The sequence below is a fragment of the Benincasa hispida genome, unplaced genomic scaffold (assembly GCF_027475165.1).
Source record: "Benincasa hispida cultivar pf3 unplaced genomic scaffold, pf3_genome.v1.1 HicScf124, whole genome shotgun sequence".
Lineage (NCBI taxonomy): Eukaryota > Viridiplantae > Streptophyta > Magnoliopsida > Cucurbitales > Cucurbitaceae > Benincasa > Benincasa hispida.
Genome location: NW_028325565.1, coordinates 25917 through 43534, shown reverse-complemented (window position 1 = coordinate 43534; position 17618 = coordinate 25917). Strand labels below are relative to the sequence as shown.

General features: G+C 33.0%; 1 protein-coding gene across 1 annotated transcript; it reads right to left on the bottom strand.

Annotated features, from left to right (window-relative positions):
• Positions 1–14644: 14644 nt before the first annotated feature.
• Positions 14645–15499, bottom strand: LOC150031410 (uncharacterized). Its single transcript, XM_090308965.1, has one exon. It carries the CDS (start codon positions 15419–15421, stop codon positions 14885–14887), a length of 537 nt encoding a protein of 178 aa, XP_090165091.1. The 5' UTR covers positions 15422–15499; the 3' UTR covers positions 14645–14884.
• Between the last annotated feature and the right edge of the window lie 2119 nt (positions 15500–17618).

The following is a 17618-nucleotide window of genomic DNA, read 5'->3' as shown; positions in this document are numbered from 1 at the left end:
CGATAGTAGTACACGATCATTTACTTATGTACGGCAGTAAAGTGATGCGTCGAGAGCAATGCGATAACACTACATGATGGGCTACCTTTGTTGTGCGCGCTAAAACGATCAAGACGAGGCGTTATACAATAGTGATAAGCGATCTGGTAGTAATTGTTCTGGCGTTGGACGATGTGAGCTGAACGAAGTGTTAGACACTAAGTGGATCGTGTAGCGTTGCCCGACACTAGAGGATGACATTATGTGATAAAAGGTAGACACTACACGATCGTATACCTTTGGTCAGGCGCCATGGCGATCGTGCTACACGATCACGCAAATACTAAACGATCAGGGAAACGCATGACGATGGTCGTCAATGCTAAACAATGAGCCTTAACGAGATATGAGCATGGAGCGAGAGCAGCGGTTCGACAAGTTCTCTTGAGGTTCGTCTTTTTCAGCCACAAATGAATTTTGGGCTGGTCCGGTTCAAACATGGTTTGTCTGGTTCAGACGATTCGAGTCCGGTTCAAGCTACTTAGTTCATTTTGGAGCGGTTCGAAAGCGTTCAAAGCTGTTTGTAATAAATTAGGTTTTTGATTGCTTGCTTATGCCAAAACTAAAGCCATATCAGTTAGTGTTTATTATTATGCATGATGTATGTTATAATTAAATAAATCTTGTATGTGCAGACAGTATGCCATGTAGATTTAAAATCCCACTATAGAAGCAAGAGTGCCTGCATTGAAAGTATGTTATAATAGTTATAATATATAGTAGCTGTTTAGGGTTTCTTTTATTTATAATATTTATATTAGATATAGAATGCCTTTTTTGTATGTTTGGATATTTAGAATGTCTTAAATTTGTAATAAGTTATATAAAGTTGACTTAAACGTTTAAAATCCATTAGAAAGAACAGCTGCATGTCACTTAGGTTAACCACTTGTTTTAATAGTTAAAATAGGTTGTTAAACTTGTAAAACTAGAGTTACAAACTCAAACCGGTATATAATCCTATCAAAGGCTGTGGGTATTTAAGTTGACGGTCTACGGAAACCTCCTACCTAGGGATTATTATGGTCGAAAAAATTGAGCTATTGAGCGTTGGTAACCAATTTTATGAGATCTCGTTAGTGGTAGGTAAAAAAAATAGTTATAAACTAGATATCGTAGGTTTAAATCCATCTATAAGTTTTATCCTCAATAAACCACCTAGACATAAGGTTATTTTTTATTAGCTGAAAAAGAAACCTAAGTATAGATTTACCCAAACATTTAGAACACGTTAGTGGGAGATTAAATGTTATTAGCTCTCACGTCCTCAAGAGTACACACCGTGAGATCCATGCTCGACTTCGTGTCGATTTTACCTCGAAATTGAACCATTCGAAAAGTGGGTTTCCAATGGGACAAAACAAGGTGAATGAGAGAATCGTTCATAGTAAGTGAGTGAAGGAAATGTGTCAACATTGTCCTATGGTCTCCTCATTAGTTTAAACCGTAAGACTACTATGTTGCGTCTGCTGACATTTTTTAGGCAGCACTAGCTAGTCGTTAACCGCAGCGATCCCCACGAAGGGTTTTAATATAGGATTAGGAACAACCCAAGCTTCATTAAATGAATAAGGTCCTTATATTTCATCTTGGTATTGTCTTCTATTTCGGATGCCAATACTCATGCCGTTCTGTAAGATCTGAAAACGACGGGGCTATACTTACAAGACTTACTATTTTTTAGTAAAGATCTGGACCAAAAATTTAACTAAATGACTATTAAATAGAGTATTCTGGAGATAGTATTTCGTCAAGAATTGTCTTGCTCCTGTGAAGGAATTCTTGACTGCCCCTCGGCAAATTGTTCTAAATACTTAAGTATCGTTTGCAAAAATAATGATTATGGGTACATTATCACTTTGTTAAAACTTATTGGATTTTTAAAACTTATTGGATTTAAAAATAATTCACTTGATTGAATTTGTTTATAATTTCAAATGACGAGTTCAATTATACAATTGTTGGCATCAACAAGCTGGTTGAGGATAGTTATGTGACATGAAAATCGAATTTGAACACGATACTTACGATAGATGATTTGTGGATTTTTCTTAACGGAGGAATGTCCTCCCATTCTTAGCACAATTTCAATCGAACTGTTCAGGAAGCATTTGATAGATGGATCGAGGCGAATGATAAAGCCCATGCTTATGTCCTCGCCAGCTTATCTGACATTTTGCGAAAAAATACGAGAATATAAGTATTGCCAAAGAGATTATGGAATCTCTGGAGGGATGTTGGACAACCATCCTTCACCCTGAGGCATGATGCTATCAAATACGTTTATAACATCCGCATGAAAGAGGGGACCTTCAGTTCGTGAACATGTCCTGGACGTGATGGTCCACTTTAATGTGGCAGAAGTAAATGATGTTGTGATGGATGAGAGAAGCAAATTGGTTTTATTCTAGAATCTCTTCAAAGAATTTTCTACAATTATGTCAAATGCATTGATGAATAAAATTGAATACAACTTGACTACTCTGCTGAATGAGTTGCAAGCTTTCCAGACTATGTTAAGAACAAGGGTCTGGAATCAGATGTAAATGTTACTTCTCCTGAGAAGAAAGAAACGTCCTCCAAGCCTGATGTTTGCCTTCTATTCGTAGAATAAGAGTATTACAGTGAAGAAAGACAAAGGTAAAGGGAAGAAGAAGCCTGTTGGATAGAAAAACAAGAAAACCACTGCAGACAAAGGAAATGTTTTCCACTGCAATGAAGAATGGCACTGAAAGAGAAATTCCGTTTTTTTTTTTTTTTTTGCCCAAAAATACCTTGCTTGAAAAAAAAGCAGAGAAAGCTAAACAGGCAACTTAGTTCTTAAGGACCGCTTACTCAGCATGAACAAGGGGAGAAGTTGTTCTGAAGATGATATTACCTACTTTTGTAAATCTTGTAATGAACAAATTGTACAAATTGTACATTTATTTTTTTTGAATGAAATGTTCATTTTTTGAAAATATGTTTGTTCTATCTCATAGCAACTTCTATAAGAATCAAATTGGTTTTAAAAGCCATTTGCAAATATTCAGATATTTAATGGCTAAGATCGAAGTATAATAAGTTTAAAGATTTCTAGATCTGACTGTTAGACAAGAGTTGTTAAGATAGGTCAGATGCATCTTAATCAAAGAGTTGAGAGTACCTCAATGTAAAGGAGGAAAGTGTGCTTCCTAGTCATTATCGAGAATTAGGTGCAATCCCCATATAGTTTAATACGAAGCCTATTGTAACTAATATGTTTACAATGATTCTCTCGGCTAAAGTGTTTGAGAATCCCTAGTAAGACTAGACTACCAGATTAAATAACTAGGAAAGTGGGAGGAAAACCGGGTATGTGAACTGAAAGGAACCATGGGTATGTGACCCTAGTTATTGTATTTCTCAGTAAAAATCAAAAACTCTATTATATATTCAGATATATATGTTACCACTGGAGTTTTAGTCCAAGTGAGAGTTTGTTGGCTTTTATGTCCTAAAACTCGTGATTTGTAAACAATAAACTTATTCTGAAATTCAATAAGTTGTTATTGAATATATTAATTGCTTATTTCGCTTTAGAAATAATAAACTAAAAGATCCCATGACTATTACATGAGTACTTGAATTTATGTGGAAGACATAAAAGTGGATTAGGTTCAAGTAAATAGTAAAAATGGTCTATAGTATATGAATAAGGTTGGGTGCCTTATTCTAGTAACACTATTGGATGCGCCTACCCTATTTTAAAGTGCTACAGACGAAGTGATCCTAATTCGTACATGTTGACATGAGGAGTGGGGGCGTCTGTGCAAATGGTTTTTGTACAAAATCGGACTATGAAATCAGTCTCTTACTTTATATAATGTTGTTTACTGTTTAAGACTGACTATTTCAAAGCGATGACCTAAGTAACTTGACCTAATCCCGAGTAACTGTGAACTCTATTTATTTGGGATTATCCTTAGATTTGCATAGGTGAGGTTCAACCAACCGGCTCAATAAACCTCCATTTTCAGGGGTAAGATTGGGTGAATAGTTGGACATAGTGTGCAAGATGGAATTCACTCCTACCGCTTAGGGATAGTAGAGAGGTTGTTCCTTAAGTGCTGACTCCGGTCTTGAACAAGGCCCACCCTTTCATTCGCTGAGAATGACCAGTTTTTTGATCAGATCACAAATCCAATTGTTCATAGAGGATCAATGGACTTAAGGAACAAGAGGTATTCGGGGTAAAACAGCATTTGACCCAGCCATTATTACGAACAACCTATGAAAGGTTAACTTACTAATCATGGTTATATTTAGGGACATAATATATCTACAGCGAGGGGAGTTCAACTGGATTTTAGTATATCACCCCATTAGTTTAACGAATGGGGGTTAGTATTGGTCTAATGAGTTTTAGCCGATTAATCTCGATCGTTGGAGGCCATGATCTGTAGGTCCACAAATCCCCTACTAGCTCATAAATTGATTAGCTTTAGAATAGCGTAATAAGTAATTTAAAATGTTTTCAAATTAGAATTAAACTAAATGGGAGAAAATAATATTTAAATAAGATTTAAATCAATAATTGAAGATGGAGTTGTTGTTAAATTAATTAGAATTATTTAAAATGTTTAAATTATTTTTTATTAATTTTATTAAGAAAATTATTTATGAAATTAATTTTTTAAAATTAATAATATTTTCAATTCTATAAAATAAAATTATATATGAAATAAATTTTTTAAAAATTGAAAAAGAGAGAAAAAACAAAATGGAAAGTTGACATTTTCCATTGTATTCTTCAAGTAGCTTACTAACAACCCACCATTTCAAGCATCAATTACTCCAAGTATGAGGCTTCATATCATGCAACTAAACTCTTTGCATGATATAGTCTGCAATATATTGAAGATATTGGAGTAGTTTTGAAGTAGGAATCGATCAAATTTTTCTGAAAAATTCATGAGAAGAAAGGTGTTCTTCATTTTTCATTGGTTTGCGGTAAGTGAATTTTTCTCCAAATTCCCTTTAATTCAGGCTTATTTTGAGTCTCACTACTCAATCTATTGCACCAAGAGGATAGTAGAGAAGAACTTGGGGTGATCTACAACAAGATTGAGGAGATTAGCATTGGATTTAAGCTTTGAAGAAGTTCTACAAAGGTATGTCACGAAAACCCATTTTATTTATATTGAAGCTGCTTTCATTTATGCGAAAATTAATGAATTAAAGTTGTTTATGGATCCTTCTCCTTCGCTACGCGTTGATACGTTCCAACAATTTTAATTCATATTTTGCTCATTAACCCTCATAATTCTAAGTAAAAGGCTATAGCTTGTATTTTTACAGGCTATCACACCCCTAAATTTAGAATCATGCTTGTCCTGAAGCATGCCTTATACTAGAGAAATTCCAAACCTTGCCCTCTTGTCTTTTCCTTTGCATTGACCAGCTTCTCCCCCAGCTTCTCAGAATATTCCCCTACACCTCTAATCTTAGTAGCAACACTCTCTTCAAACTTAGCCACTTCTTCTAAGAGATATTTAAGTTTAATTATGACAAGCCTTTACTCAAAACTTTTTACTCATCGTAGACAACTTTTGCTTTTAGCTTTTTACAATGCGCCAATTCAAAATGAATTCAAATCTTTGTGACTTATTATTAAAATAAGGCGTTGAACCTGGTACGCTCTTCATTGGCTTACCCCATGGGCGTCATGCGGGCATCCAATTCGGTTACGTGCCATATTCAACTCAAATATTGTCTTAGCTAAATCTAGTTTGCACCAATAGGGGAGTGGTTATTAATGCTTGATTCTTGTCCACTACATTCATTTTGGCTCACCTGGATGAGTGTCATATAATGTATCCAACTTATTGGTAGGTACCTTTCACAACTTAACTCTTATCAGCTTGATTTCACCTTTGCGCTGTCAATGGAGTTTTTTTTTTAAGCGTTGTCGCAATATTTATTTTCAACGCATTTTCTTAGACCAATCCCACCCCACAAATTTAGGTAGTAGTCGGGTCCTTCCCAAAAAGCTAAAGACAAATTGTTCAAAGATGCGGTAAAAAGAGTTTGAGTAGAAGTTTGCACTAATAAAACTTGAGACTGTCAACTTAAAGAAGCTACTAAAGTGAGGTGAGCCATGCTACATTTAGTTATGGATGCTAATTTATCAACGCAAAAAAAGGCAAGCGGGCAAAAGAGAATCTCAAAAGGATAATGCATGAAAGATAACAAGAAAAGAGTGATGGATGCAAGCAGAGTGTCGATTGCGTTAATAACTTAGAATTCATGCGAAAGAAATAGTCATGCGTTGAATAAGGGAGAGAAATTCTTCTTTTGAACAACACACTGAGAGGGAATTATTATCGCACCAAACAAGAGCGATTGCCACACCACATCCAAGAAAAGTAGCCGTAAATCCAAACACAATAATCAAATAAAAAAAGTTAACTAAATTAACTAAAGTTAACTTAGAAAGAAAAGTAAGATAGAGTAGAAGACGTCCTTGGAGAAATTATAGTGAAGTACACCGCAAGGATTCTTCCATGCAAGGGATCGAACTCACCTTCTTAGGTCAAGGGACTAATTTTCCTGACCACCAGAGCTTTCTAGCATTCATTGGCCGTATGGCAGTAGCCATGCTTCTAAGATTGCTTCCAGCTCATGCGACAAATGACCTTTCAATCTCAGGGACTGGCATAACATCTTCAGTCAAATACCGTTTGCACTTGGTTTGCATAAGCAACAATACGCCTAAGACCGAAAAATGGGGCCTGCGGAAAACATAAAACTTAAACAAACTATTAGGATGCCAAGTCCCCAGCAATGGCAACCAAAAACTGATGGAAAAAATATTCTTGCTTTGATGATGATTGCTATGCCTTGATGGTCATGCAGTTATCATCCATTTGATAAGAAGAATATGCGGTAATTGTGTATGCGATGACCATGCATTCTTACCACAAGTTTTCTTGCTCTCTCAACAAGTATATAACGAGAATGCAATCTTCTCGAGATGATCCAAGGTCGAACACAGAGAATTGCAACTAAGGAATGCTTGTAAAGTAATGCATTTGAGGTGATGAATAAAAAATAAAAGAAAGAAGTTAATTAGTTGTGCGCTACTCATACACTTAGCTAAAATAGACTAAGCAATTGAAGTTTTGATATGAGAATGGTTTTTAAAAGAAGGGTTTTTTTTACGGCAACTGTTAACGCGTCATAAGATGCATGGAGAAGTATAGGTTGAGGGAAAATTTCATCAAGTCATTAAATTTAATTTTGGTCGCAATGGTAATCCCAGCTCGCCACACTAACGCATGACACACCTCTCAGTGGTCACCGCGTGCTTATATCTCTATAACGCATGGTTGCGTTGAGCATGAGATTATTTCCTATCTCTAGGAACACTGCTCACTTTACTTAACGAGTTCCACTATTTACCCTCTTGTGCAGTTGATTATATCTATTTAGCTCATAGAGAAGCATTGCGATAGCCTCGCACTAAGCAAAGAGGATTGACTCACTATACTCACGCAATGCACACCTCTTGGTGGTTTGTTACATGCTTCATATCTCTGTGCCACATGATTGAGCCAAAATGTAATACAATATATAGGTAAGAAGATGGGTAAAGGGCTAGATGTAGACAATCTTTTGCTTCCATCAAGTATGTCAAGGCTATATGTGGTGCCATGGATGGGCGGTGGAGTAGTCTCTTTTGAGCTCTATCTCGAGCGAAGCACCGATCGTTAATTCGTAAAGGATTGTGGGAAGGAAGAACTCTCAAAGACTGTTTGCTTATGCTCTCGTCTATGATCACAAGAATATGCTTAAGGTAGAGACCCGGATGCCTTGAATTTGGGCTCCAAGGATCCATTTATAGAGCTCAGTCGTCGATAACATTGGTAGTCCCACTCTGAATCATTACCATCACTGTTGAAATAGGTGAAATGTCATCATGATCGTATCTCTTTGATACTTCCAAGGTATGGGTTCATGATTGTTTCCTTCTGAAGAATCAACGCATTACACACACTTTGCGATCAACAATCTAACACGATTATCACTCTGTAGTTGCAGCATTTCATGCTACGAACTTATCTTCATGAAGATCAACGCATGCGATTAACTTTGCGATTGTCTGGGATCAACGCATGCAATCAATACCTGTGACAACTATAAAAATAGACATTTTGACGCAGAATAACGCATGATATGGGGTTAACGGGAATTTTCAATGTTGATTGACGAAAGCTCATTTTTCTACATGAATCCTTAGTCATTTTAATGCATATTTTACTCATCAACCCTCATAATTCTATGTAAAAGACTGCAATGGCTTGTATTTTTACAATATATCACTGATTTAGTTACTCTCTTTGCATCTATAAATGTATCTGATAATCTATTTGCTATATTTTGCAAATGAATTATTTTCTGAACTTCAAGTTCACATTGATCTGTACGGGGAACTTAGTCGTTGTGGTATCATATCCAATATATATTTCTGACCTCCTTTGAGGACCCATCTTCATACATTGTGGTGGAACAATTGGAAAGTGATGTTGCATACAAACTAGTATGTCCCCATACAGATGAAAGAAGCTCAGCTCTTATAAGTAATGGTCTTACAATTAATTGTAAACATTTTATGAATGATTCCGCTAAACCATTTTGTATATGAACATGAGCTATAGGATGTTCACTTATCCCAATTGACATATAATAATTATCAAAAGCATGGGATGTAAATTCACCATCATTATCAAGACAAATGGTCTTAATTGTATAATCAGGAAATCATGCTTTTAACTTAATTATTTGAGCAAGTAATTTTACAAATGCAAGATTTTGACGTGATAATAAGCACACGTATAACCATCTACTCGATGCATCTATTAATACCATAAAATATCTAAATGGTCGACTTGGTGGATTAATAAGTACACATATATCACCATTAATTCGTTCTAAAAATGTAGGTGATTTAGTCACCGCTTTAGAAAGTGATGGTCTAATTATTAATTTGCCTTGAGAGCAGGCATCATATGATAATTCATTAGATTGAAGAATCTTATAGTTCTTCAATGGATGTCCATTTGAATTCTCAATAATTCTTCTCATCATTATAGATCCCAGATAACTCAATCGGTCATACCAAATTATAAATATGTATAGATTCATGAACTTCAAGTTCATTATTGCATATGTTTCAGTTACTCGTATATAAGTATAATACAATCAAGAAGATAAAGCAGGCAATTTTTTCGATATACGTATTTTAGTTGAGACAATAGAGATAATTTATAGATATTCCACATTATTCTTACTATCCATCTCAATATGATAACCATTGCATCGTATATCTTTAAAACTTAGAAGATTTCTATTTGATTAACTAGAGAACAATGCATTGTTAATTGTAAATTTTATTCTTTTAGGCAAAATGATATTTTCTTTTCCAAAACATTCGATCAAGTTTGCAAAACCTGATATAGTATTTACTTTTGCTTTCAGCATTGTCAATTTGGAAAAGTATTTTTTATTTATAAGTATTCTGTGTGTAGTTGCACTGTCTGCTAGACATAGATCTTCTTTGCTCATTTTCTAATCACCCAACATATGAAAATGATCCATGTTTCTTCATTAAAAAAAAATAATTTTAACAAGAAAAACAACACTTAAAATATACAAAAGTTTCTAAAAAAATACGAAGATAAGAAAACAGCAACATTAAGTCTACATATTCTCAAAGTTGAAAGAAACACTTGATGTTCCACCAACTGTGTCGATATTCTCTTCAGGTGATTCAAAGAAGTCCGCCACATCCAAATTTGTCATGTGGGATGGGTGAAATATGTCATTATCCTGGTACACAAAATTTGCTTCAACATTTTTCTCTTTTTCCTTTAGGAAGCCTTGATAGAGATCAACTAAGCGTTTTGACGTACCTGTCACCACTGCCCAGTCATTCCGCATTGGAAGTATTTATTTTCAACACTCTTTGAACTTTTATCTTTTGGAGCTTTTCCTTTGTGATCATCATTTTGTATGGTTCTTTTGAAATTTAAATGATTAGAACAACCATCACGAAAATAATAATTATTTCTTCCTCTACCACGATCATGACCTCGACCACGGTTATTCACGTTCACATCATTCACTTCAGGGAATAGTGTTGTTCCAATTGGTCGAGATTCATAGTTCTTCATCAATAACTCGTTATTTTGTTCGGCCACGAGAAGACAAGAAATTAGTTCAGAATATTGTTTAAAACTTTAGTTCACAATATAGACAAAGTGACAAGTAGGATGTGGACATGCACGGACACAAAGAGTGCACATGGACAATATGAAAAATGACACATGACATGTAGGACACTAAGCATAGGATATCTATTTTTATGATATTTATAATAGAATGTACTATGAAAGACGAGTTTAAAAAATTAATTTTTAGAAATTCCAAAGGATCAAAAAAGAATTAAAATCTTGATTGTAACTTACTCTTAAAATATTTTCAAAGCGGCGGTTTCTATTCATAGCAGAAAAACTAATTACAATTTGCGATACTTTTTTTACTTTTGCGGATTTGAAAAGGTAAAAGTCCAAAATACCCTCTACTATATGTTGAATATAAATGATATATTATTGATATAGATCATTTTAAGTATTATCAAATTACTTAAGTGATATACCTTTGATAGATACCATGGAAAATCAATTTTGATGTATAATTATTAAAATTCAATAATGACAAGACTTTATGTTGATGTACTCACAACTTTTATACTGGATAGTTAAGTAATCGTTTTAATGTTATACTACTGATACAATAATATCGTATATATTAAAAAATTTCCTTTCTAATAAGTATTAACATACTACTGATATACCAACCATTCTAATTTTGCAAAAATTAAATAATTTACAAGTCCAGTCCAATTGAAATAACGGGAGGTCCAAAATGTTCTACACGTTTAAACTATGTTTGTTGTTAGATATATTGCAGATACACTCATTTTTTACTACAAATATTTACTAATTGATGTTTGATATGCTCATATCTTATATGTGAGATACTGCCTATACACTTGGAATCTCGTACTCACAAATTGAAATATGCAAACTTTAGTTTGAAGCACATTATTGACTAAATGTTGGTCGTTGTTAGATATATTGTTGATATACTCATTTCTTACTTTATATATTTATTGATTAACGTCTGATGCACTCATGTTTCATATCTGACATACTACTTATTGAATTGGAATACAATGGTTATAAAATTAAATTGATGAGGAGAATTATTAAATTAATTAGTATATTAAATTGATGGTAAATATAAATGCTTTATATCAAAATAGATTACTGATTGAAGGTTCGTTGTTGTTACTTGTTATGTACACTGTTGATACACTTGAAAAAAGTATTTGACGTTCAGATATATTTTTGATATACCCTTATCTTACTTCAAGTATTTAATTATTGATGTTAGATACACTCGTATGTCTTATATTACTAATACACTTGAAATATTATATTTATAAAATGAGATACTCACATGTTTTACTTCAAAATAAGTTATCGATCTAATGCATGTTGTTTTTAGATAGATTGCTGATATGTACACTTGAAATGTTAATTTTTTATTTTTTATTTTTAGATATACTGTGGATATATCAAATTTAAAATATATCATTTGGGCATTTAAAGTATATAACTTCAAAACTTGTGAAAATTAAAATTAGTCACTACAAGAACTTTGGGCTTTAATTTTGGTTGAAAAAAATAAAATGGATGTATAATGTCGTTTTGTTTTTTTTTTAAAAAAAAGTGGATCTTTGATGTCGATTTTAGTCATGGGCTTTTTTGATCCAATCATCTATTTGTCTGATCTACTAATGGGGTCTTCCGACCCTGTCGTCGGCATGGTGATTCAGCTCTATTTTCTAGGTGCAACGCTCGTCGATCTTGTGCATTCGCCAGATTTACCCATCTCAGGTCAGATCTATTCCAATCTTTGAGCTCTGGTTCAGATCTCTTCAAGCTTGTGGGTTGAGTGAAATTCTTCACAATTTTTGTGTGGGTTGTTTGAGTTGTTTGCTTGGACCAAAGGTAAAATTTTCTTTTCATATTTATTTTCAATTTCGTAATTTAAAGTTATTTCATTCATTTTATTTTTATTCCAATGATAAGCTTCTTGAAATTGTGAAATGTTGGAATAAAATTAGTTTAAGAATATTTGGTTGATAGTCTTACTTGGTATGATTCTAGTGTACATTAGTACCATTTTTTAAAATTATATTTTAGCCTTTAATATTTTATTTGTGTTATTCTTTTGAGTTTATCTCAAAATTTAATATAAGGTAATTTACTTATTGTTGTAGATTATGGTTCATAAGATTTTAAAGTGTTGAAATGAAAATTAGTTCATGAATACAAATTTATTTGATGGTCTTGCTATCATCTTTTTGTTTGGTTGCTAATGTGCTTATCGAACATTTTCATGGGTTATATTTTAGTCATGAAAATATTTTGTTTTTGTTCTTCTGTGTTTGTCTCATGTTGATATAAACAAGTTTTAGATCTTCACGTTGATTATGGTTAAGTTTACAAGCTTAAGGTTACATAATTTTTTCTTGTTATTGTTTGTCTCTTTTGTAGATTAAGTCGCATATTGTACAATCATGGATAACTCATGGATGAAAATGAATAGAATGTCAACTGAATATGGGTTAGGGGTTGAGATGTTTATTAAAAATGTTCTACAACATTCAAATATGTTGAGTTTTATGAGTTCCCTTGTTTGAACTGCGTGAATGAAAAGACTCTGAATATAAACACAATAAGAGATCACTTATTTTTTAATGGTATAAATCAAAGTTATCAGACATGGATTTTTCACAGTGAATCATTACTAATCTAGAGAAACAATAAAAATGTGTCTACTAGTAATAGAGATGATGTTGATGAGGATGATCGTGATGTTGATTACACAGTTAGAATGTTTGAGACTTCAAACAACTATTTTAACGAAAAATTCGATAAATTTGAAGGATTAGTAGATGATGCGAAAAAACTATTGTACTGAAATTATAAAACTTTTACAAAAATATGTACCTTGGTAAAGTTATATAATTTGGAAGCTAAATTTGGATGGAGTGATAAGAGTTTCACTGAGTTATTAAAATTAATTCATGACAAATTACCTAGTCCTAATCAAATTCTAACTTCTAATTGAAAAAGATTTTGTGTACACTTACAATGAAGTATGAGAAGATTCATGCATGTAGCAACGATTGTTACTTGTTTAGAAAAGAACACAATGGGCAAGTTTTGTTGGCCGATTTGTGTAAGACTGCACTTATTTATTATTATTATTACTTTGTGTCTTAATAGAATGTAAATGCTAGTTTAAAATGAATCTTGACGATTTTTGAGTAAAATATGCAAGCTTAGAATGAATATGAAGTACCAATCATTGTTTGTGTATAGACGAATTATTATCTAACCATGATCTTTTTCTTGGAAGAATTGGTGTATAGTTTTATTATTTAGGGGTATTTGGTGTAAGTACTCATGTAAGTACTAATTAATGTTTGTGAAGGGAGAAATGATTATTAATATTATAGAAGTGTTTGGTATTTCGTATTACAGTTTTGAAGAAGCGGGTGGTTCCATATGAGTGGTGGATATGACAATTTTAATTATTGTTCTATGGAAGTGTGTTGTCGATATATAAGTGTTGGTTAGTGTGTTTATTCATATTTGATAAGTACTTATAGAATGGATTGGAAGTACTAAATGTTGTTTGTGGATGGACAAATTATTACTTATACTATAGAAGTGTGCTTTATTGTAGTTCTATGGAAGTGTATTATTGTATTTTAGATAACTGTGTATTTAGTTTTGTGGTAGAGTATATTGTTGTGTCGATTGTTTTATTTTAGGTTTCGGTTCTGTATATTTAAAGGTAGCAGAGAAATATTGTTGGCTTGCCACACATATAGTGTAACAGGCACACTTTACAACAAAATAATTTTTTTTTTTTTTTACGTTTTTTTAATTAAATAAGATGGACATTTCTTGACCCAAAATGAGACACCTAATGTCGTTTTCAACTGTTTGACTGACATTAAAAATTGATAGGACATTTTTAAAAATGAGAAATTAAAAATAATATCGGACAATTATTGAGATAATTTGGTAAAAAACTGACATAGAAAATAGTGTACAATGTTGGTTTTCAACCAACATTGAAGATAATTGACATTGAAATTCCAGTCAACTATAATGTCGATTTAAGACAATCGATATTAAAAACGTTTTGAAACACGATCTTCAATGTCAATTTTCATTCGACATTGTACCCCTATAATGTCAGTTTTAAACTGCATTAAATCCCAATTTTGTAGTAATGAGTTATAACTCAAATTCATATATTGACATACGGAAAATAAGTATATTCTACTATTGATATGCTATTCTAAATATAAGTATATCTTGCAGGTACTTTAAATTAATAATGGCTAATCAATCTCATATGTATCCATTTAAATTGGTTTTTTCCATCATTTTCTTCAAGGGTGTTAGAATTGCTTAAACTACATAGAAACACATCATTGAAACTATCACACACGAAAATAAATATCTATTCATAATATGATGTTTTATAAGGAACATTCTATAACTATAAAAATACTCTTGACGAGAATAGAAACGACATACATAAAAATCTCACACACTTACTAGAAATGATGATTAAAGGGAAAAATATAAAAAAAAAAAGACAATACATAGTTCAGTGTTGTATATATAATAATGTATGTTTAATCCATTTGTTGCAGATCTGAATATGTTAATCAAGGTTTTGTTGCGGTTGTGTGGGGTGGGTTAAATGAAGGGAAAGGCATGTCCTTTGGAAGAGTCGGAAGGATTGACTTTGGGAGGGAGGGCAATTCAGGTAATTTAGGGAGTTCTAGTTTAGGTATATTTGGTAATTCAGGTAGCTTTGGAAGCTCAGGCTTTGGTAGATTTGAAACTTCAGATAACTTGGGAAGATCAAACTTGGGCAAGCTTGGAACTTCAGGAAATTTTGAGAGATCAACATTAGGTATTTTTGGTAATTCAGATAACTTTGGAAAATCAGGAATTGTAGGCTTTTCCAAGGGTGGAAGGTGAGGCAATGGAGGTAACTCGACCTTCGGTACTGGAGGAAGCTCGGGCTTCGGCAAAGTTGGTATCTTTGGCTTTGGAAGCTCTTCGGGCACCTTAGGTAATGGCATCTCCAATAGATGTCTTGCGCTCACTATCGTGATTAAGAAATCAAAATTCATAAACATAAGAATACCAAGTAATATAAGAGGAAATGTTAAGGTTGAAAAACGATGAGTAGCCATTGAACTTCAAAACAAAAGACTAAAGCGATAATAACACAAGGCTATAGATTATCGTCCCGAAATGATCTTGAATAGATATGTAAGTGTTGATGATCTCCCTTTGTAGCATGTTAGAGATATTTATAGTAGAAGAAAAGAGATGATGGTTAAAGAAGTGTTAGTTCAACTTTCCCACCTACACATATGACTACTGTCTCTAAAATGCAATGTATGGCCTTCTAAATTTGAGCAGCTTTCTTCCAAGATTAAAAATCATAAAAATTAAAAATAAATTAAAAAATAGAATGTATATATATATATATAAAGAATTCAAAGTTAGTTGCAACAAAAGTTAAGCTCCAACGTGTCTCTAACGATTTATTTATTTATGTTTAGAGGTAAAAATTAACAATTACTTATTTGATAGTTTATATGTAATCTTTAATTCTGAAAGAATAGTCAACAAAAAGAATATATATTTGAATTAATTAATTACATACTCTCCAAAACAAGTTAATCAAGTAATATATGTTGAGGTTGACACATGTAGTACTATTAATTTCACACTTTGATAGACATGTTTTCAGCACTAAAACCTTTACTCTTCTTTACTCACTTTACTATTTTCAAACATGCAAGAGTAAGAATAAATGTTGAAGATGGCGACCGGAAGAAATCTTCTCTGAGACGAAGAAAGTTGCAAAGATTAATTTTCAGAAATAAGGAGAAGGAAGAAGGATGAGACAGATTTTATTTCATTAGGCTCGATCGAACTGCATGAGTCTTTAGATTCATCCACTCACATATATGCATAAATCTCGAAAAGAGGCATTGGTTGAAGGATAAATTTTTGGCCAATCACAAAATACTACGTCATTCACTAAATTAATGACTAAACTCAAAGTAATTGAACTTGTGACTAATTAGAAGATGTGTCCCCAAATTGAAGTTGAAGACATAAATTGGCAAACTCTGGTGATATCACGTGTTTTCATCACAAACGTTGGATTGAGTGAAATTAATTTGACCAATTTGATATATAATTTAGGCTAAAGTCTAATTGAACGCAAAAATGTGCTTAATTTGGCCCAAAGGCAAAGTAGGTCCAAGTCCAACTAATTAGGCCCAAGGGCTAGGCCTATGGACCAACCAAGCCCAATCTCACGAAACCCACCAGAGAACTCTATAAATAGATGAGCTCTCTTCATTTGTGGGGTTCAACAATTCTATATTCTAAAGAGCCCAGAGAGAATTCCACGCTCCTTGCATAATCGTTGAAGACACAAGTCTCCTGAAGATACAAGACTCTTCCAAGACTTCAACTTCAAGAAAATCACGTGCTCCACTTCTTCAAGTCAAGCGTATGCATTCAACTGAGAGAGAATCAGAGGATCGAGTACTAGAGATCAAACCACATTACATCAAATCAACACTAACATCAACACAGTTCTACTCTACGAAACAAGTTTCTCTAGAAATCTCGTGCGAACAATAATTAATTAATTTGATTTTATTTTATTTAATTTAATATAATTAATTTAAATTAAATATTAAGATTAACTCCTTGTAGTGACAGGGGAGTTAGCGTGAGTGGAGAGGGGAGTTAACTTCCCTTACTTGCTATGCAGAAGTGTTCAACATTTGAAAAAATAGAACTTACTAAAAAATAGTTCTCTTACACTCACTTTCAATCATCTCTCAATCTCTCACCACTCTCACAAAATTGTTTCTCTGTGAAAGATAGAAAATCTCTTCCCCTTGTCTTCTGAAAGAGGTTTCCACAAACCTTTTCATTGCTGGAGAAAAGTAGGAAAGACCTTGTGGTCGTTTCTTGTTCAAGACTGGAAGAAGAGTTGCTGAGAGATCGTAATCACAACGAGGAATTGTAGAAGATGGAAAATTGTCTTTAAAGGTAACTCCTTTTTTCTCTGAAAATCTTCACTCTATATAATTTTCTGTAAGTTCGAAACATAAACTAAATATATTTAAACCTCTCTATAATTTTCTATGAGTTCGAAACATAAACTAAAAGCATATGGGTTCACATGCTTTTTGGGATTCCCTTCAAGCTCGATATTAGAATTGTAATTTGACGAGACCATCTTAAATTGGGAACCCTTTAGTAAATTTTGATTCTTTTTAATAACTTCTTCCAATTTTTTTCTGAGTTATTCTCACAATCAAAACCCTTCCTATTTTATCACATTGGTTCCCTTGG